Source organism: Epinephelus fuscoguttatus, linkage group LG5 (assembly GCF_011397635.1).
Source record: "Epinephelus fuscoguttatus linkage group LG5, E.fuscoguttatus.final_Chr_v1".
NCBI classification, from domain to species: Eukaryota; Metazoa; Chordata; class Actinopteri; order Perciformes; family Serranidae; genus Epinephelus; species Epinephelus fuscoguttatus.
In genome coordinates, this window is record NC_064756.1 from 35,378,996 (window position 1) to 35,401,393 (window position 22,398).

The window sequence follows — 22,398 nt, forward strand, 5'->3', positions numbered from 1 at the left end:
CATCATAATTCAATGGACAGAAACAAACGTCCACACACACTCATGCAAACACATTCACTCCATACAGGCACCATCAGGAAAGTTGATTTTCCCCATGTGCTGTGTTTCTATTTCTATAATCAAAACTGCTCTTCAGCAGAGTGAATTCTCACAATCAAGGAGGGCTCTTTCTACTTACTTCCTCATTCCACTCTTTATATTTGTGCAGTAACAAACTATGATTTATCTACTGTACTATGACAAAAACACCAGGGCAGTGATCTTCCCTTAACTTACTTGTGCATCAGTATGAATCAGAGCCTGTAATGTCTCCTTTTGACGTCTCATCTGCTCCATCTCCACTTCCTGTCTCTGTTGCTGCTCTTCCTGTCTCTGCCTCTCCTTTTCTTGCTGCCTCTGATGCAGCTCCACTGCCTCCATCTGCTCCAGCACCTGTCTCTGGACCTCCCTCAGCTCTCGTCTTTGCTTCTCCATGTCGTCGTCCTCTCTGGAGCTGAGCGACCCAGACCGCAGGGAGTCATGCGGCACGCTCCCAGGTTTAACCACTGCATGGCCTGGAACCAGAGCTGCACCATCTGTGATGCTCGGACTAATCGCTCTGATGGGATCAAAGGTTGGCTGGAGTAGGATGCTGGTTGACTGATGTGTTGTGAACAGTTTTTGAGGCAGTGGCTCTGAAGAAGGTCTCACTCTGTGTGTTAGATGCTCTGTTACTCTCTCCATTATGTTGTCAGTCAGCCAGGTGGTGAGATCAGGTCTCTGGTCCCTGGGACCGCTTGAAATAGAATCAACTTCATCCGGCAGCAATTTTGAGCTTCCACTGGAGCCAGGAAGTCGTGAAGGTGAAGCCAACATGTCACACTCTCTTGTGGGGACTTCCACAGGGGTTTGTGATGTAGCATGGATGTAGGCAGGCACTGCTGGAGTTGAAGGGGGTTGCAGAGGAGCTGGGAGATTCCTAGACTGAGCACTGTACAGAGGTGGGGGAATGAGGACTGAGGGAACGACAGCAGGCAGCAACGATGTGGTGATTGTGTCGTGACGAATTCGTAGAGCTTTCTGATATTCCTCCAGGCGCTGGCGAGCCACCTCCACTGACCTCTGGTGAATTCTAAAATTAAAAAGGTGGTCCAAGAAACAAAAGTCAAGTCAGTTTTATTTATACAGCCCAAGATCACAAATCTACCTCAAGGTCTTTACAGTGTGTATAGCATGCGACACCAACAATACTTAGATCCTCTAAAGCTGTATTCTTTGAGGAATGTGTGAGATAAGTACAGTGACAGTAGAAGTAACACAGTACATATGAAAGGTGAATTATGCTGTTACCTGTCGAGATCTATTTAAGAATAACTTCAAAGAAAAATGGGTGAACGTGACTGGTTAACCACAAAACAGTCTTTAAACACACCTGTTTTGTTCCAGCAGTCGCTGCTGATATTCTTTAATCCTTCTGGAGTGGTCATGTTCACCTGCAGGAGGCACCGGCTGTAGAGTGCAGAGGTAGCAATTGTTTAACACTGATGTAATTAAACTACACTAGACAGTTTACTATAGGATACCTCACCCCCGAAATGACCATTTGTATATCAGTTACTCTCTTTGTGTTACACTGAATCTGTGCACATTTTTCTGGCATGCCTCTGGTGAACAAAGAATCCAAAAATGCATAAAATTCTTGATGAATTTAAGTCATAGGAAACTACGTTTAACAACAGCAAAACTTTATCGAAACATCAGTGTACAAACTCTCACAAGTCATGCAGTATAATCCAAGTCTCATTATTCCAGCTGTACGCTCAGTGCTTCTCTGACAGGAAACTGAACGGAAAGTGAAACTTGTCTCTGCTCTCCTCAAAGCCAGACCCCACTGACAAAATCAGTAATTTGAACCTTGCAAAATACGAGAGCTGCTGGTCTACCGCTGCCTTGATCAGTTAGTTTAATACACTGCAACATACTTCTGCAGGGTCATAAGTGATTATTGAGAGGGATTACTTCTGTATGTTTTTAGAAAAATCCTGCAATAGTATACTTCAAATGTGGTCACCTATGACTTCAGTTCATCAAGAATTTTCTCCACTGTTTCTACATTCATCAAAAGGCATGCCAGAAGCACAGTTTTCTTGAATTCAACATTACACAGGGTGAATAACTGATATATAAATTGTCATTTAGAACATAAGAAATATTGAGAGATAAAAGAAATATGAGAACAAGTTAACTGAGGATAGCTTTGACACTGTACTGAAAGGGCCTACCTCAGTGATGAGACCAGGAATGACGGAGGTGACATTCTTGTCATGGACAGGTACTTCTGGTTGGTTAACAGGTACTCCCTTGGTAACAACAGCCCTCAGATCTTCCCTCTCCTGCTGAGCTTCAAGCAGCATCTGCTCCAATCTGGCTTTCTGCTCTTCCAGCTCCTGGAGCAAAACCATCTGCTGCTGCTTCTCCCTCTCAAGCTCCTCTTCCTGAACCCCCCCACAGAGGGAAAGAAAACATGTGAGGCATCAGTTGTCATAAAGAAAACACAAGTTCAGACTTTTCAGTTTGACTGAAAAGGGAGAACCCATATGCTAAAATTTGTCTTAGTACTTTCTCCTGTGAAATATAGTCCTCAGAGGATCACCCTTTCTTGCTAGGAAAGCTTGAGACTCCTGTGATCCTGTGCTTGAATGTAGATGCAGCATCCACCTGCCCCCATTATGCTCTGCTCCATTTTTATTTAAAGAAAAATCTGAGTGTGTTGACACAAGGGATCAAGTCAAGGTCTGTAGTTGTTTTATCGTACTAATAAAACACAGGTTAAAGCAGAGGAAAACTGTAATGCAGAGGGAGATATGACCGCACCCTGCTCACACACTCCTGCTTTAGAAAGAGACTGGATTAATTAAGTAGTGAGGAACACCTGGATCAATGACTTTCGACCAATCACAAAAAATGTATGAGGCTGATGGGGTAACAAAACAGCCAGACTTTGCATTCTTTGAAAACTTATATAGTTAATACAAAATAACCTCTCTGATAGAGTGGTAAAATCCTGGTACCTTGATGTAACATAGAACTCTGGATTATAAGCTTTCTGCTCCTTAAAACTGAATTGTTTGTTGTCATTTAATGTGCAAAATGCAAAAAGACAAGCTGCAATCAAGCAGTAATGTCTTTGCCTTCACAACAAGAAAACAATGGAGATTACCATCACAGCACAAAGCAAGTTGCCACTGAGACACTGACTTTCTGGTGTCTCTAACAATACGTTTTTGTGTGAATTAACAACAGTCACTAGATGCACAGTACAAGCATTTAAACTTGTGCAGATACCTGCTCCTGCTTATATGTTCATGCATAGCGTGCAAAAACAGTTCATGCTCTGTATCATATAAATGGAAATCATTATGTACCCTTTTCTTCCGTTCTTCTTCAAATTCTTGGATTCTGTTGGCGAGTATATCAGGAAGTGGAGTATTTGCTGCAGTTGACTGTGCCGTTGTCTCCAACTCTGGTCCAACTAAATACAAAAAAAACAAACAAAAACAAGCACAAATACATAAAATGATTACTACTAAACATCTTAATTTTTTATTATAGAGATGTACAGTATATTTGGAAAACAAAACAGGAACAAATCTCAAATTTGAGAAGAATGAATAAAAACCCAAAAGAAAAAAAACAGTTGCTGTAACCCAATAGTCTGGTAGTAATCTGAAATGGTTTGACTATACATATATACATACACACAACATATATATATATATATACATATATATATATATATATACATATACATATATACATATATATATATATATATATACATACATATATACATATATATATATATATATATATCTATATATATATATATATATATATATATATATATATACACAGTACAGGCCAAAAGTTTGGACACACCTTCTCATTCAATGCGTTTTCTTTATTTTCATGACTATTTACATTGTAGATTCTCACTGAAGGCATCAAAACTATGAATGAACACATGTGGAGTTATGTACTTAACAAAAAGGTGAAATAACTGAAAACATGTTTTATATTCTAGTTTCTTCAAAATAGCCACCCTTTGCTCTGATTACTGCTTTGCACACTCTTGGCATTCTCTCCATGAGCTTCAAGAGGTAGTCACCTGAAATGGTTTCCACTTCACAGGTGTGCCTTATCAGGGTTAATTAGTGGAATTTCTTGCTTTATCAGTGGGGTTGGGACCATCAGTTGTGTTGTGCAGAAGTCAGGTTAATACACAGCCGACAGCCCTATTGGACAACTGTTAAAATTCATATTATGGCAAGAACCAATCAGCTAACTAAAGAAAAACGAGTGGCCATCATTACTTTAAGAAATGAAGGTCAGTCAGTCCGGAAAATTGCAAAAACTTTAAATGTGTCCCCAAGTGGAGTCGCAAAAACCATCAAGCGCTACAATGAAACTGGCACACATGAGGACCGAGCCAGGAAAGGAAGACCAAGAGTCACCTCTGCTTCTGAGGATAAGTTCATCCGAGTCACCAGCCTCAGAAATGGCAAGTTAACAGCAGCTCAGATCAGAGACCAGATGAATGCCACACAGAGTTCTAGCAGCAGACCATCTCTAGAACAACTGTTAAGAGGAGACTGCGCGAATCAGGCCTTCATGGTCAAATAGCTGCTAGGAAACCACTGCTAAGGAGAGGCAACAAGCAGAAGAGATTTGTTTGGGCCAAGAAACACAAGGAATGGACATTAGACCAGTGGAAATCTGTGCTTTGGTCTGATGAGTCCAAATTTGAGATCTTTGGTTCCAACCGCCGCGTCTTTGTGAGACGCAGAAAAGGTGAACGGATGGATTCCACATGCCTGGTTCCCACTGTGAAGCATGGAGGAGGAGGTGTGATGGTGTGGGGGTGTTTTGCTGGTGACACTGTTGGGGATTTATTCAAAATTGAAGGCACACTGAACCAGCATGGCTACCACAGCATCCTGCAGCGACATGCCATCCCATCCGGTTTGCGTTTAGTTGGACGATCATTTATTTTTCAACAGGACACTGACCCCAAACACACCTCCAGGCTGTGTAAGGGCTATTTGACCAAGAAGGAGAGTGATGGAGTGCTGCGGCAGATGACCTGGCCTCCACAGTCACCGGACCTGAACCCAATTGAGATGGTTTGGGGTGAACTGGACCGCAGAGTGAAGGCAAAGGGGCCAACAAGTGCTAAACACCTCTGGGAACTCCTTCAAGACTGATGGAAAACCATTTCAGGTGACTACCTCTTGAAGCTCATGGAGAGAATGCCAAGAGTGTGCAAAGCAGTAATCAGAGCAAAGGGTGGCTATTTTGAAGAAACTAGAATATAAAACATGTTTTCAGTTATTTCACCTTTTTTTCTTAGGTACATAACTCCACATGTGTTCATTCATAGTTTTGATGCCTTCAGTGAGAATCTACAATGTAAATAGTCATGAAAATAAAGAAAACGCATTGAATGAGAAGGTGTGTCCAAACTTTTGGCCTGTACTGTGTGTATATATATATATATATATATATATATACACACACACACACACACACACACATATATACATATACATACTCATACTATTGCATACTATCATATATATACTATTGAAAATACATTTGAACAACTTATTTAGAACATTTTTAATGTATGTTTTTAAAATTAATTAATCAATAATTGTGTTCCCTTATTTATCTATTTCATTATTTTTAAAAAAAAAAAAAAAAAGAAAATGAAATTTATCTATTTATCTAGTTATTCAGTTATGTGTACTACCTTTGTCTTTTTGATGTTTGTTTAGAAGGAAAAGAAGCACAACAATACCATGTTTTGTTATCTTTGAAAATGATGTTTCACAATTAAAACATTAGAACAATATAGAGTTTGTAGGGTGGTATTTTGCTACTGCCACAGTATACCAGGGTATTTAATAATCCCCACTGTATGATTTTCAAAACATTTCAAAGTACAGACACTTATCTTTCTATTTAACTCATACTGACAGGCTGTAATGAGGATGTATTACGTGTAGTGCACAGTATGTCCCACCAGAGCTCAGGCTCTACTGGTGGAACAGGCAACTGAACTGAGAAATGTTACAGGACTGTAAACAGCCAGCCAGCAAAATCAGAGAGAGACTGCAGAGAAAAACAGCACATATTCACATCTCACTCGGTAAATTGAGGAGTTATTGTGACCAAACCAGAGCTGGTGATTGCTGGAACATCGGAATAACTAACTTAATGACTACCATGACTAACTAAGATGGGTTTGTTTTATTTTGTGTCTGTCTACTTTGAATGAAGTGTGTTTGAGGTAACACACAGCGCTTCACACTAATATCATCATAAACTGTATACCCCAGTGAAATCTCAGGAAGGTATTAAGATATACAAAAATAGATACCGCCTAAGCCTAAGAGCTTGCCAACCTACAAATGACAAAATGTGCAATAAGCGTGTAACTGTATATAACTACAATCTTAGCTCCAATAATTGTCTATGCTTAAAAGGTGCCACCTGTCAGACTGAGGCTGAAAAAAGGGAGTCTATGTTAATCCAGCCTTTGGTCTTGGTATAACCTGCCAGCTAGACTCAATCTAAACTCCTGCATCTCTCTAACCAGTTTTAAACAAGTTAATAAGAGTCCTTACTACCAACTGTTTCTGCTACAATGGCATGTCTTGATGCCTTTTTGTCCATATGTATTGTATATTATCTGTGGACATTCAACTTTATCTTTTGATGTGTGAACAGCAGGTTTTACTGCTTTACTACCATTTATGACTGATTGTTTTGTATTTTATTGTATGTATGTAATTGATGTGTTCTAGACATAACCTTGCTGCCTTGTTGGCCATGTCACCACTGAAAAGAGATTGAAAGAGAGACTGAAAAGAGTTTCTGATATGCCACAGATTTTTTTAAAATCTCTTTCTTTTGTTGTAACTAATATTTATCTGTATGGCAGGTGCACATATGTGTGTATGGTTAATGTAACATTTCAGAAGATGCACAGTGAATTTGGTTGTACAACGTGAAATGACAGTAACAGGTATTCTATTCTATTTTATTCAAAGCCCAGATAAATGAGCATAAATGGGGGGGAAATAAGAAAATAATAACAATAAAAAAAATGTGATTTTATTACATTGTGCACAACCTTCTAGGTTAACTTTATTTATTCAGTGGTTAACAGTGAATGTTTACTTACCCTGTGGTGAGTGGGCAGGCTCAGGGAGCCTGATGGGGGCCAGGATGTCTTTCTCCTCACTGGTCAGAGAGCCTGTGTCGATGGTTGTGTCGCGCTCTGGGATCTGATCGACATTGGCGGTCGGTGATTCAGCTGCAGGGACGCGACTGCTGTGGTCAATCCACTGGTTCCTCTGGCTCCTGATACGATCCAGGAGTTTCTTCAATGCCTTTTTTGGACCAGGTCTGGAGGGTTCCACTGCAAGTAAAGAAAAACGCTGACTGCAGCTCTGGCTTGGGAAAGACGAGTTTCAAGGAAATTACATCAAGGCTATCACACAGGACAGTCAGATTTTATTCAGGGTTGGTGACTATGAGATGCTTGAACAGACATTTATGATCTTTACATGTTTTGTATAGCAAGACAATCTTCACAAATGAACACCACTTTTAAGATTTTTGAAGCTGAACTGCAATCACCAGAAGTAAAAAGCTAATGTTAGGCTATAAACAAACTGCACTACAGTCACATGACTTCGACGAGGACTAATGACTCCCATCCTCTGCAGGAGGAGATAAAAGCTCTGGAGAGCTCCTTCAGCGATAGACTGATTCACCCAAAGTGTGTGAAGGAACGCTATCGCAGGTCCTTCCTGCCTGCTGCTGCCAGGCTACATAACCAGCACTGCTCACAGTAAACTGCACCATGGACACTTTAGGGACACTATGGACACTTTATAAACACCACAATAAGCATTGCTGTCCCCCATGTTGTTGTTTATTTGCACATTCAATATTCACTTGCACTAAATATGTTCACTTTAATCCATTGCTCACTTTTTATCCACTGCTCATTATTATTATTATTATTATTATTATTATTGTTTATTTATTGCTGTTTCTTGTATTTTTTGTACTTCTTTTCTGCATGCCTAGTTTTTGTTTTTTAAGTTTTTTAAATATTGAAATCTTTAATTTGACTCTTTACCCTTGACTGCTGTAACACTGGAATTTCTCAATTGTGGGATCAATAAAGGTGTATCTTATCTTATCTTATCTTATCTTATTTTAAGTTGTAGAAAAAAACTTGAAAGTCTCTTAAACTTATGTGAACCACAGACATTATTTCAGGCACCTAACAAAAAACCCACTGATTTGAACCAGAAGTACAAAAAAGGTCCAGAAATGAGCATTGAAATTTCAACACTAAATTACTGCTCTTTATGTCTGGCCTGAAAATTTTGATAAACAATGCTGCAGAAAAAAAGGAACCTTTAGATTTTATTGTATCTGGTGCTTCTCTTCACCTTGAGCAGATGTTTCCTGCTCTTCCTGCTCAGTGTCATGTTGTGTGTTTTCTGCTCCTTGTGCAGTGGTTTCATCCAGTGTGACGTCCAGCTCTTGGTCCTGGCTGCCTGTGGACAGGGCTGGCAGGGGCTCAGGTACCAGCTGGACCACCAGGTCTCCTTTAACCCCTGGAATCAGACACAGCCAAGGTTCCATTAGAAACGTCCATAAACACAAAATCTCCCACCAAAGTACTGAGGCTATTTTACTATGCAAAAATACCAATAAAGCTCACCTTCTGGCTACTTTTTTAAGCAAAGCTACAAGTACTGAATTATAATTATACAGATTTTTTTGTGACTACTTGTTACAAAACACATTTATAGTTAAATACTACACCACTGAACAATCCTTACTCCTCTCTCCGGTGTACATGTCCTCAAAGGCAAACTCCATCTCCCTCTGGAAGTCCTCCCTTGTCTCCTGTCTCTTATAGAGAGGCTGGAATATCTGAGGAGGCATTTGTGACACCTGCTGTCTCCTCCTCAGCAGGTCTGTCTGCTGCATGTGCTCCAGTTCAACAAGCAAGTGTTCACGATCCTAAAGGAAACCATAAAAAACAGATCAGGAAAAAAAAGCACACAAAAATCTCATCTCTTTTTACAAATCACATCCACCTTGGCACTATGATACAAAACTACTAACCATGTTGAGGGGGAAACATTTAATCTAAGTACTAACTCATTTTCCTATGAAGGAAAGCACCAGGATTTTGGACGACTAGGACTCTTTTGCTTTAGAAATTCAGTGATACAAACATCTACAATCTTTACATGAAGAGGTCAGCCTTCTTACTTTGGTGAATGCTGCTGTCCTGCTGCCAACCAACAGTGATGGCAAGCAGTATAAGATAAAATAATCTGTAAGACAGACATTAATCATTTTTGTGTCTATCTGCTCATCAAGTAACAGGCACCTGCACGAGGTGTTCCCTTCTCAGAGCCTCCTTCCCTCTGAGACGAGCCTTCTCAAGCTGCTCCTCTCTCCTCCTCTTCTCCTCCCTCTGCAAGTCCTGCAGTCTCCTCAACTCCAGCTCAGCTTCCTCATGGGCATTAGGCTGCAGACACATGTACAGGTTAGACAGCTCTGCCAGAAGGGAGACAAACAAACTATAGGGTTAAGTGCATACATAAATCAGATGGCTTACCTGCTTTGTGTCCACCTCTCTGTCCACTGTGCTCTCAGGCATGTGGTAGTGTGTGGCAGCGAAGGCATTCACATCAGATTTCTTTACTACATGTGGCTTTTTGGAATCGATGTCCTGCTTGAACAAGAGAATACTTTGTAAACCACCCTTGCATGTTTAAACTTATATTATTGCAGACAGATAAACCAAGAACAATGTGTAAACTAGGTGCTTTTTTGAGTAATGTTCTACCCCTCTTTAAATGACTCCATTTGTGCTTTAGGTCCATTCTGGTTGTTTACTTCTGCATTGCTGTCCAGTTCTATGTTCGTACTGGATACCACAATTTGTGGTCCAGAGTAAATAAATCTGAATCTGCATCTGAATCTGAAAGAAAAAGTCAGCTAGCAAATGTAAGTGGCCTGTCAGGCCACCAGGAAAACAGTATTATAATATTACTGTTCAAATCACCTCTACGGGGTTTGGGAGAGGTGGTGGGAGGCTGGCCACTTTTGCTGATCTTTCCTTTTCTGCCTGTAGTGCCTTCTTCCTGGCATTGATAGATCTACAGACAAGCAAAGGAACAGACTTAATATTTAGTTTATTCTGATAAAATTCAAACATGTAAACATCTTTCCAGCAAATGTTTGTGATGCTGCTTACCTGCTTTGCCTCTCCTGGTCTTTAAGCCTCTGTGATTTGAGCTCCTTCAGGGCTTCTCGATAACGCTCCTCTGCTTTCACATGATTTTCCTCCTCCCTCTGAGCTATGGCAGCCAAGTCAGGTTCCTTGTGCAATAAATCAAAATTACCACAAAAATAAATCACATGATTTGGACACTGTATTCATCTCCTTCTAAGGTTCTCTTTGGTCTTTTTTGTGTCTCAAAATTCATCTTTCATCTTCATTGCACTGGGCAACTAACTCAGTCAACAGTGACTAAAATGTTCCAAAAGGCAGTGACAGCTTCAACAGGTGTAATGTGGTCAACCAGTTACAGAAACTCCAGCTGAAAAAGACAACGGACAGCTGCTTGTTTTAAACCGATGTCATCTTACATTTTCTTTTGCACTCCTGTGTCCCTGACCCAGAAGCTGGAGGCTCTCCTGGTAAAGCCTCTGCAGTGTGTTGAGTTTCTCCCTCTGCTGTCGCTCCCAGTCCTCCCTCAGCTCCTCCTCCAGCTTCTCCAGCTCACGCTGCCGTCTCTGCTCAACCCCTTGACGGATCTGCTGTGCGATGTCTCGCTGCTGCTCCCGCACCTGTAAGTCAATGCAAAATGTACATGCATACTCCGTCTTAAAATATCTGCTGATTTTGAAAACCATTAGGAGGTTTTTTTAGTTGGCTCAAAAAAGGCCAACTTGTTTTGAAATGCCTGTATTAAATGAGCTGAACACCAAATCAGAGCTGCCGTGTTAAGACTCAATCGAGCCTGTTCATTCATGACTTTGAAACAGAGACCCGAGATGTGAAGCACAGACCCCACAAGTTCAAAGTAAGGAAAACAGACATGTTGAGACAAAACTGTGATGTTTAAAACAACAGAATACATAGCCTAATATATAGAGTAAAATATCATTGCCATAAACACAACAGGAGAACTTTTGGCAAACTGAAATCATCTAAATACTTTCTGAATGATACCTTCAAATTTATCTTCTGCCCCTTTGGTATATTGAACTGACGGACTTCTGGTGTCTGTTTCTTTCATTTTTTACCTAAGTGCCATTTAAAGAGTGAGCAAGTGCTAGGAACTCGCTTTGGAATAAATAGCTAAATGCAATCTCTGTCAAAAATTAACTTATGTTCAGAGAGCTACAATAACCTTTGGGGAGAAACCGAAGCAAACACAGTTTCAGTCTGGCAGACTGACTGCAACACCGGTTAATCCTGAAGTGACACGAATCCTGATATACACCTAATATATATAAATGTAGGTTTACATTATATTAGGCTACATCTTAGTTTTACACAATTTGTCTTTGTCATTTTGGTATTTCGTACTGAGTGTATTTCAAAATGTTGTTGTTGTTGTTGTTGTTGTTGAAAAAGAAAGGGAAATAAAATCAATATAATAATGTCTGATTTCAAGCCAGTCATCCACTGTATCCTAGTTGGCCTTCAGGATTTAATTCCCTTTCTTTTTAATTAGGCCTAGTTTAACTGTCAATCTTTAGTAATTAAACAGCCCTAATTCCTAAAATAAAGCTGCCTTGCTTCAGATTATACAGTAAGGATCAGAAGTCACGGGCCTGAAGCATGGCCTGAAGTGGGAGCAGGAGATCTTACTGAAATTAACTTGTACTGTTTTTATCATGTGATATTAACTTACCTGCTGTATTCGCAGTTTTCTCCTCCTTTCATATTCCTCTCGTATTACCCGAGCCTCTTCGTTAGGGCTCAGTCTTACCTTGGCTACTTTTCTCTTCATTTTCCTCAAATATAGCTGGTGAACATTTCCCAAATGTGCAAAAAAAAAACATGTAAAACGCAGGTAACGTTAGCGCTGGGCGCTAGTAGCCGTGCTAGTTAAAATTGGCTACTTAGCTTCATTTTGTTGCGGTATAACGCCATTACTACCGTCCGGACAGACATTTTAAACATCTAAAACCGTAAACAATGCGAACAAATATGAAAATAGTACAAACGTGGGGCTAAAAAAGGCAACATGAGTTTTGTTGACCATCACATATCCATGTCAACGTGAAAAAACGAGCTTTTTGTCCTTAACGTCACATCCGGTGGTTTAAACTGCCCGCCGTGCTTGTTCCGTCCTGGTCCAAATTCCCCTTGGTTCCTACCAGTAAACATGGTTCCTATTCACAATATGCCCATCTTAAAGTATTTTCCCTACAAAATAAAACGAAACTAAAAACGCTTACTCAATTAACAAATTAAAGCGATACAAAAGAAGGCAACATAAAGGACCTAAAACCGCTAAACTCGTAATACCGTGAGCATCACGCTAGGGGGCAGCAGTTCTTCCGTGTGATGAGAGGAGAATGACCCATTCACTTCGCTAACGTTACTGGACAATATTCCAAACGTCCAGTGAATAACCCTTTAAACTTTTGACTGGAGCATACTGAAGGTAAGGTCTACACGAATAAAAGATCATGTTGTCATTGGGTGTTTCTTTGGCAGCCCAGGGACTTCCATTTATCTAGTGAGATTAGCAAAGAGCTAACGTTAGCTAGTCTGGCTAACATTAGCTTGACGCAGAAATACACAATCAAATGCAGTTGGTGCGGCCGTTATTAGTAGTAACAGTGATTTATGCAGCTCTTGAGGGAAAACTCTTGTAGTAGTTGAATAAATATTCATATTTAGACCCTTTACTCTCCTATAAAGTACGAATATCACACTGAAAAAAAATATACCAACACAAGTAAAAGCCCAGCATTCAAAGCCTCACTGAAGTAAAGTGTGAAAAGTAAAAGTACTAATTGTGCAGCAAAATGTTCCTTGTCAGTGTTTAACAATTATATGTGGTGTTTCTGGATCAATATTGCTGCTGCATTAATGTGTATGTTGCATTTTAATCCTATGGATCGATAAATAGATTTGTCTTAAGCAGTTTGATGATTAAATCTTTCTACTTATCTTCCTTCTGTCAGTGTTGCCATCATGTCCGGTGGTCCAGCAGTGAGGGTCAGCATCGAGTCTTCCTGTGAGAAGCAGGTGCAGGAAGTGGCCCTGGATGGAACAGAAACATATGTCCCCCCTCTGTCCATGTCCCAGAACTTGGCAAAGTTGGCACAGAGAATCGACTTCAGCCAGGGATCTGACTCAGAGGAGGATGGGACCGAGGGGGAACCCAGGGACCGTGAGTGGAGCAAGCAGGAGCCAGAGGAAGAAGAAGGTAATGTCTGCTCAGGAGGAAGCAGGGAGAATTTAGAGCCATGGTTAGACTCTGTTAGCCTGATGATTAACCCATCACTGATTCACTAGAACACTCAGGGTGCTGCACAGCTAAGTTCATCCTTAAATGTTTTTTACATGTGAAAAATCTGCAGATTTGGTTGATTGCAAGGGGAACACCAGGCAATATCAGTGAATTCTAAACATTTAATGACAGGAAAGTAGGAGATTGTGTTTTAACTTTAAACTTGCATTGGAGATGATGGTAACTCAGTAAGCTTAAACCCAGCGGTCCTGTCCTTTACCAATGCAGGTTTATTATTTTTAAAAATCCCCAATAAATTGTTCATTCTCAGATTATTTTTTCAGCTTCATGGCCCTCCTCATGGTGATAAATTAAGTATGCAATTTAATTAATTTTTTTAAAAAAAGAACAGAAAATTAAGGACTTTTACATCAAGATCAAGTAACAACATTTGTAAATCATTAAAATAAAGAGACTTTGCTTAACATTTATTACTGACACACCTTTATGTAACACCTTCCTATTACCAATAACGAGGGCTCCAGTCCCTATGACTCTGCACAGGATAAGCAAGGCAGGGCACATTTATTTATATAGCACATTTCATACCCAAAGTGCTTTACAGATTACACAGGTAAAACACAAGAAACAAATGATATAAGAATAAAAGCAAGCAATCAAAAGCTCATACAATAAGAACAATAAAGGCAAACAAGTAAAAGCACATAGAGAACAACAATAAAAACATCAGAACAAACTATCAAAAGCACATAGAATAAAAAAAAAAAAACATTAAAACAAAACAAGTTTAAAAGAAAATGAATAAAAAGCAGTAGTGAACAGACAGGTCTGTTGAAAGTGGTCAGCATTGTCTCAAGTCCTTGCAATAATAAAATCTGATTAGTGTTGTTTTTTTTTTTTTGTTTGTTTCTTTTTTTTTTAAACACAGGCACAGTGAAGTTCCAGCCATCTCTTTGGCCCTGGGACTCAGTGCGTAACAACCTCCGCAGTGCCCTGACAGAGATGTGTGTACTCCATGATGTGCTCAGCGTGGTGAAGGAGAAGAAGTACATGGCTTTAGACCCAGTGTCTCAGGATCCAACGGCTGGCAAGGTGAACTGCTAAAGAATATCACTACTGTCACTTCACATGAATAGGAGGGTAGATAAAGATCTTACAGATAATAATCCAGTGTGACTGCAGCACTGAAGAAATGTTCAAAATGATGACGTTCTGTGGCTTATATTTGTCAAGGAGGTCTGTGCACCTTCTCTGTTTTACACACATATTTACTTCCATTCATAACAGCATTTCTTGTCCTTGTGCAGACCCCCCAGGTGTTCCAGCTGATCAGTAAAAAGAAATCATTGGGCACAGCAGCGCAGCTCCTCCTAAAGGGAGCAGAGAAGCTCAACAAGTCCGTAGCAGAGAACCAGGAGAACAGGAGGCAGAGGGACTTCAACTCTGAGCTGCTGCGACTCCGCTCTCAGTGGAAACTGCGCAAAGTAGGAGACAAGATCCTGGGAGACCTCAGCTACCGAAGCGCAGGTGATGAGGCCTCTAATGTATATTCAGTCAAATCTGTGAAAGGCTTTTTGCCCAACGTAGTTCTCATATTGTCATACTGTGTTCTGCAAAGTAACATGTGGACACTTAACATGTAGCCTAATGCCGAGCTAATGTTTTGACAATTTACACATGCAGGTTCCCTTTTTCCTCACCATGGCACGTTTGAGGTGATCAAGAACACAGACATTGATTTGGACAAAAAAATCCCAGAAGACTACTGCCCCCTCGATGTCCAGATCCCCAGTGATTTGGAGGGATCTGCTTATATCAAAGTGAGAGGGAAATCACAATGGCACGTTCCGTTAAAATACAGTCTTTTCTATGAGCGGTATAAAGATATGTCTGTGTTGAATAGATTTTACACTTATGAATAGTCAGCAGCTGGACTTCATTGATTACCTGTTTCTTACTCACCACTGCATTTTTTAATAGCATAAAAGGAAAAGAAACAAAGGAAAATCTTCTATAAATTATCTTGAGGCAGTGGTGAAAATTAGAGTTAGTTATGTAGAAATTATTTGGTGGACTACCTGTGTAGTGCATCTATAGTTTTTTTGTGTATATTATTTTACAATATCCATGTTAAGGTCTCCTGTCATCCCATATGTTGTCTGAAGGTTTAGTAGATAGTTTTCATAGTGGAATATTGTTTATGTCTTCAGGTGTCCATCCAGAAACAAGCTCCAGACATTGGAGATCTGGGAACTGTCAACCTGTTTAGGAGGCCGCCAAAAACCAAAGCCGGTATGGTTCAATACAGAGAGACATGACATTGCACAACTTCCAACAACCATTAAAGGAATAGTTTTGATTTTTTTTAAAGGGGTTGTATGAGGTACTTATCCATAGTTAGTGTATTACCTTCAGTAGATGGCGGCATGCCTCCAGTGTGGAGAAACAGACAGGAGTACAGCCACAGTAATCACGCTATTTTTAGAATATTTTCACTGTTTTACCTTGCAGTCATACAACCCTTTCCGATGGGGAACTGAAGCTGTTATATCCATCTGTGTTTTCTTAAAAGCCACCAGACATTTTGATGAAAACAGTCATTTAACGTGCTGAACACAGACCAGTTAGTTTGTTTGTATCATTGTGTGACTGGTGTTTTAAAGGGTTAGTTTGGATTTACCAAAGTCACACAATAATACAAACAAACTAACTGATCAAAGCAGCAGTAGATCAGCAACTTCTGAGTTCTGTGGGAAAAAATTATGCTTTTGTCAAGAGTCTGGTGGCTTTGAAGAGAGCATCGATAATGGCTTTAGTTCCCTGTTGGAAATCACTGTCTGAGGGCAAGATAAAGTGGTGAAAATATTCTAAATAAAGCAAACCCTAACCCTAACCCTAACCCGTACCTAAACTGATATTAATTTATTTACATGGCTAAAATATGTTCTATTGCTGCCCCTATCCACAGCACTACATTACTTAGCTTCTGTATCTGCACTCCTGCTGCCTCCAAACTGGGGTTGTGCTGACCGCCATCTGTTGTAGGTTTACACTGACTACTGTATATTTAAGTACCTCATACAACCCCACTATCCTTTTGAGTCTGGTTCAAAAACTGCCTGTAGAATTAGTAAATGTATGTAATGTCATCTCTTAAAATCACCCTACTCTCTTTTCCTCCACATAGCATCATTTTTATCACTTTCATCTCTTCCCATTCTCGCTGATCTCTCTTCCTCCTGACGTCCTCTCCGCCCAGGTACCCAGCCGTGGCACGTCAAGCTGGAGGCGGCTCAGAATGTTTTGCTCTGTAAAGAGATCTTCGCTCAGCTGTCCAGGGAAGCTGTCCAGATTAAATCCCAGATCCCTCACATTGTGGTGAAGAATCAGATCATCTCACAGCCTTTCCCAGGTTAGAACACTCACAACATGATTTTGTTGGACGATATGAGAAAATCTATGTTTGATGCATATTTAAAATGAAAATGCATCACTACAGGCCTCTGCTGTGTTCTAATAGTTCTACATTAGTACCTTATTTTAAAAGTGTGTATGTGATGAACATAGAATATTTGCATTTGAATGACATTGAAAAAAGGTAAAACGTTGTTAACAGATTAAACATATTATCATCTGGGTCTGTGGAGTTTGCTTTATTTTTTCTTTTCCACCATGTTTTTTGCCTTATAGGTCTGCAGCTGTCCATCTCACTGTGCCATTCTACGGGGGAGAAGAAGAACCATCGGGCGTCACCAGAGAAACCCAAACCAGACGACCACCTTTACGTACTGGAACACAATCTACATCAAATGATGAGAGAGGTGAAACACTATATGAAGTCACTCTGCATCTCATCTGAAGCTGCTGCCTAGTAGAGATATTAGCTCATTGCAGATACATTATATCATCATATATGTTAGTGGATAAATGATAAGAAATTAGCATATAGATAATATATGTTTTGAAACAGGGTCACTACTCTGTTGTTTGTCTACCAGCAAATAGTGACAAGTTTATTTTTCCACTGTATAAATGTCCCAGCCAGCTCATTTCCTGTTCACAATTTTAAAAACCAAAAAAAAAAAAAATAAGGTACCATGTGTAAAGAAAATTAAAATCAGTCAATATATCATTACAGGATTTTTAAAACTCTCAAGTATCATACTCACATCTCATAATTATCTGCCTCTGATCTCCTGTAGCGGTCGGGCTGGGCTCAGCGGGAAAACTTTAACAGCCAAATTGAGTCTTATTCACAGGATAAAACCAGAGACCATGTTGTAGTGGAATTACTCCAGCTGTGATACAGTGAACCAAAACTTAGCGAATGTTGGCCTGAAGCGTTAAGTTGTTGGGGGGCAGTGGCTCGCTCCCTGCCTACTTGCTACACCCCTACTTCTGACCCCCTTGCACAAACCACACCCATCTTCAGGAGACAACGGAACATCCTTCAACACATTCAAACCAGAATAAAATATTGCTTCAAATATATCTAGAAAACTACCATCCATACAGATCTTTCATTCATATCAGTTAAATTCTACCAGTCTTCATTTTATGTAACAACCTTGTCCATGTTTACAGTTCCACAAGCAGCAGCTGAGCTCTGTGGTGATGCCACATCCTGCTAGCGCCCCCTTTGGCCACAAGCGCATGCGCCTAGCGGGGCCACTGGCCTACGACAAAGCTGAAATCTCCAGCTTGCAACAGAGTGAGGGGCTCCTCGAGAAGATCATCAAACAGGCCAAACACATCTTCCTACGTAGCAGGTAACTTAAGTTGTATTAGCTATGATTTTATTTTTCGACTAGTCACAAAACACAGTTGCCAGTGGCAGTTATGGCATTGTCCCACAACATTTTGGTTACAGTAACATTAGGGGCCAGTAAACATTCAACTATGCAACATTGTTTTACCACCAGAGATATCGTATGTAGAACCAGTTTGCAGAGGAAATAGTTTGAGGTCATGAAGGTGAGTAATATTTGCTTAGTTACAAGTCAGCAAACATTGCTCAGTCCACATGATATGAAAGTCCCAAACAGTCCCTAACATGCACCTCACTGTTTGCAGTGCCACATCTGGCCAAAAGGTGGCATATTTTGTCCTTGCTCATCAAAATTTCATCTCAGGAAAATACATTTATAAGCGTAGAAATTATAACTGGCAATATATTTAGTATTTTTGTTAAGGCAGTGTTAACTATACAACTCTGAATAAAGCCCTATACTAGGTTTAATCTTTAGCCACTTGGTTCATAATTTAGCAGTATTAATGTCTGTGATCACCAGGACGGCGCGGACTATCGACAGCCTGGCAAGCCGCATAGAGGACCCGCAGATCCAGGCTCACTGGTCCAATATCAACGATGTGTATGAGTCCAGCGTCAAGGTGCTCATCACCTCTCAGGGCTACGAGCAGATCTGCAAGTAAGTGGAAGAAGAGCGGGAAGGATAATGGAAAAACCAGAGCATAGAGGGGGACACAGTGTGGGCACGTGCAGGGTACCTGCTAATGTTTTAATGAGCTGCAGTGAGCATCTGCGAGCCCTTTAAATACATTTCAAATTATATGTACTGAAAGTTGTGGATTGTGATTGGAGGCCTTTCAGTTTTACTCCCATTATGAAATTTGAAATAGCAGTGACAGATATGACAGTGAAATACAGGCAACAAAGTCCTTTGAGTTGTCTGCTTTTATGAAATGCATTTTTTAAGTCCATCGTTATGTATTTCATTACCATCACATTTGTTCTCATTCTGCCTGATTGACACCTACGACCAGTCTTGGGTAAGTCTTGACATGTTTTGTGTGTTTAGGTCCATCCAGCTGCAGCTGAACATTGGTGTGGAGCAAATCAGGGTGGTGCACAGAGATGGACGTGTCGTCACATTATCACACCAGGAACAGGAACTGCAGGACTTCCTCCTCTCACAGGTATCACAGCTCCCTCATTGTTAACTTCCCACACAGTTGTTGACCGCAGACCTGTTGAGCTTTTAACCTATGTACATACAGTTTTTAAACAGGTTTTAAATGCAGGACATTTACTTGTATAAACTTGTTTTTTCACAGTGTGCTATTGCTACTTTTACAGATGTCGCAGCATCAGGTGCATGCAGTTCAGCAGCTGGCCAAAGTGATGGGCTGGCATGTCCTAAGCTTCAGTAACCATGTAGGCCTGGGCCCAGTGGAGAGTATTGGAAATGCCTCCGCTGTCACTGTTGCCTCGCCCAATGGAGAGTACGCCATCTCAGGTGAGAAGAGAGTTGTAAAAATCATTCCAGAAAGGAAGTTCTCCTTTATCATAAGCAAATCATATTTTAAAATAGATTTAAAACTAGAATTAACTGCCTCATGATTGTATGCCTCAGCAAACCTGTCAAGTTGCAGTTATAGTTTGCATCAGTGTCGTTCATTGTTGAAAGTGGATGTTTGTGCCAATTTTGAAGAAATTCCCTCAAGGCGTTTTTTGAGATATCACGGTATGAGAATGGGATAGACAGAAAACCTGAAAACATAATGCCTCTGGCCAATGTCAGCACCGGTACAGAGACATGAAAATCAGCTACTCGTAAAGCTGTATTGTTGCTAATATGGTGTGTCATTTTTGGTCTGCTACATAAATTGCCAGATTTCTAGTGCAATAACTCTCACCGAATGCAACTCGGACACACCCAGTCTCAACTATTGAATTACTCAAGAATACACAAACAGGTTGATACAGGTTGAGGCATCATTAAGAAAGTAAAACACTTCACCACAGAATCACTCCTGGAATGCGTCATTTCAACATAATGAATTAATGTTTCTGACATTGTAATAGTATCCTAAGGCAGTTTGATAAAGTAAAACTGAATATCCTCATAACCATAACAAGGCAGGTTGTATTAACATCAGCAGATTTTAGTTACTAACATGTTGTCTGTGTGTCTCTATTTGTCTTTTCAGTGCGTAACGGCCCAGAGAGTGGGTGCAAAGTTTTGGTCCAGTTCCCCCGCAGCCAGACCAAAGAGCTGCCAAAGAACGACGTCATCCAGGACACCAAGTGGAGCCACCTTAGAGGGCCGAGCAAAGAGGTCCACTGGAGCAAGATGGAGGGACGAAACTTTGTCTACAAGATGGAGCTTCTCATGGCTGCTCTGACTCCCTGTCCGTAGATACAGTCAGTCTGCGGACTCCTCCCTCATTACAAAGCCATGTTTTATATATGTTCAGCCACAACATTTGAAAGGGACAGCAGCACAAAGGCTTTGCAGTCATGATACAGACAGCTCCATCAAAAATGTGACATTTTCCTTTTTGATACTGCCACAGTCTTCTTTCCACCTCCAGCAATGTCTGCTGCCTGCTCTGTTTTTGATTGTGTGTGTGTGTCCGTGCGTGCGTGTACCTCAAACACTTTGATACAAAATAAAACATTAAGTCTGTATTTGTGCAGATTTGTCATAATAAGAATAAAGCTGTGAATCAGTTTTTTCTTAGGAGTTCTGGCAAACACTTCAGTGTATTTCCAATATGAGGAATATGTTTCTGTAGTTTTGCTTTATCTTAATCGCATGTCAGATTTGAGCAACAGCATTTTGGAGAAAATGACTTTCTTCAAATTCAGATTCATCAGTTTTAAGAAAGAACCACGTGAGGTTTTAGTTCACCTTTAATTAAAGGTCCAGTGTGTAGGATTGAGGGGGATACATTAGCAGAAATATCTACATAGAAAGCGGCTCCTTATCCACGGAGTTTCTGCAGTTGGACAAACCTAACTCTAGCCCTTTCTACAGAGATCGTGCTATAGGGCAGCGTCGAAGTCCCTCTTTTATGCTGCCTTTGAATTTTTACGCAAAACCAATCAGTGGTGGACTCATGCCACTCTAGTGTGTAATTTTAGACAGCATGATGGCATCACTGAATGAAAAGAGGCATTACAGGCAGTAACATTAGAGAGTCGGCCTCTAGTGCGACATATCACATATGTGTCAGCAGCGCTTTATTAACAATAACAATGGCATTAACATGACAATAACAATAATTTACCAGCCATGTTATATGGCGGTTAATCCGGTCTTCTGTTGAGAGGGCAAGGAGCTCCCAGACCTCATTGCTTTCCCAATTTGATGACATTTTTGGCCTCTGTTGTTCTCTGAGTTACCAGCTGCTTTTTAAATCTCCCACCAGTAGGTCACACACATAAAACGTTGTCAAAATATCACTCCTATCCCGTCCATGTTCCCTTCCTGCCAGCTGTACAGCCATCATTTCGGTGCTTTTACTACCTATGCTGCCAGCTTGGAGGCGAGACAACCCAATTATCCCATGCTGCAATTGTACCTAAGCAGCATAACAGCATGAAATTCCCACCCTGAAGAGGCAGTGCAAAAGGGGCTAGTGGCTGTTTACATTTTTGCATTGGCCACCACAGCCTCTCTGTGACATGCCAAACAGTGTTTTTACTTGTTTCAGTCACCCTATCTGTTTGTTTTGGAGAAGAAGAGACTTTTGCATTTAATTCTGGTCGCAAAATTGCAACTTGCAATCCTCACTGGTAGATGACACTAAATCCCCTTCGATCTTACACACTGCTTCTTTGAAGTACAGATGTTATGCAAGGAAAAGTTGACTGATTTATTGTAATCAAACTCTTTTCTTTAGCATGCTGTGTATATAGATGCTAATACAGCTTTTTTTAAAAATGAGCGGCAGTCTCATGGTTCTCCCCGTTTGATCACTGCATCAGAAGTCCGATACAGACTACCTGCTGAGAAACTTTTTCCAAGGCCTGTTTCATGTCTTGATGGTTGTGAAGAAAGAACAA

At 40.4% G+C, this 22,398-nt stretch overlaps 2 protein-coding genes across 3 annotated transcripts in view; one reads left to right on the top strand and one right to left on the bottom strand.

Annotated features, from left to right (window-relative positions):
• Positions 1-12,404, bottom strand: part of cep295 (centrosomal protein 295) — a 23,542-nt gene extending 11,138 nt beyond the window's left edge. Inside the window, exons 1-13 of one of the 2 annotated variants that reach the window (XM_049576371.1) lie at positions 12,012-12,404; positions 10,738-10,938; positions 10,343-10,467; positions 10,151-10,244; positions 9,701-9,817; positions 9,470-9,610; positions 8,910-9,093; positions 8,514-8,681; positions 7,229-7,465; positions 3,405-3,511; positions 2,262-2,474; positions 1,412-1,488; positions 277-1,111 (exon numbers count right to left, since the gene is read on the bottom strand). In XM_049576371.1, coding sequence (XP_049432328.1) covers positions 277-1,111; positions 1,412-1,488; positions 2,262-2,474; positions 3,405-3,511; positions 7,229-7,465; positions 8,514-8,681; positions 8,910-9,093; positions 9,470-9,610; positions 9,701-9,817; positions 10,151-10,244; positions 10,343-10,467; positions 10,738-10,938; positions 12,012-12,110 — 2,598 coding nt within the window. In that variant the 5' untranslated portion in view covers positions 12,111-12,404. The remainder of the gene's footprint in view (positions 1-276; positions 1,112-1,411; positions 1,489-2,261; positions 2,475-3,404; positions 3,512-7,228; positions 7,466-8,513; positions 8,682-8,909; positions 9,094-9,469; positions 9,611-9,700; positions 9,818-10,150; positions 10,245-10,342; positions 10,468-10,737; positions 10,939-12,011) is intronic. The other variant, XM_049576372.1, reaches the window with a different exon arrangement.
• Positions 12,405-12,618: 214 nt separating this feature from the next.
• med17 (mediator complex subunit 17) lies at positions 12,619-22,284 on the top strand. The gene is made up of 13 exons (XM_049576380.1): positions 12,619-12,770; positions 13,297-13,541; positions 14,515-14,678; positions 14,894-15,113; positions 15,270-15,406; positions 15,797-15,878; positions 16,846-16,998; positions 17,277-17,407; positions 18,171-18,355; positions 18,878-19,015; positions 19,406-19,523; positions 19,684-19,843; positions 20,538-22,284. The coding sequence occupies exons 2-13, from the start codon at positions 13,307-13,309 to the stop codon at positions 20,744-20,746; spliced, it is 1,932 nt and encodes a 643-aa protein (XP_049432337.1). The 5' UTR covers positions 12,619-12,770; positions 13,297-13,306; the 3' UTR covers positions 20,747-22,284.
• The last annotated feature ends 114 nt before the right edge of the window (positions 22,285-22,398 follow it).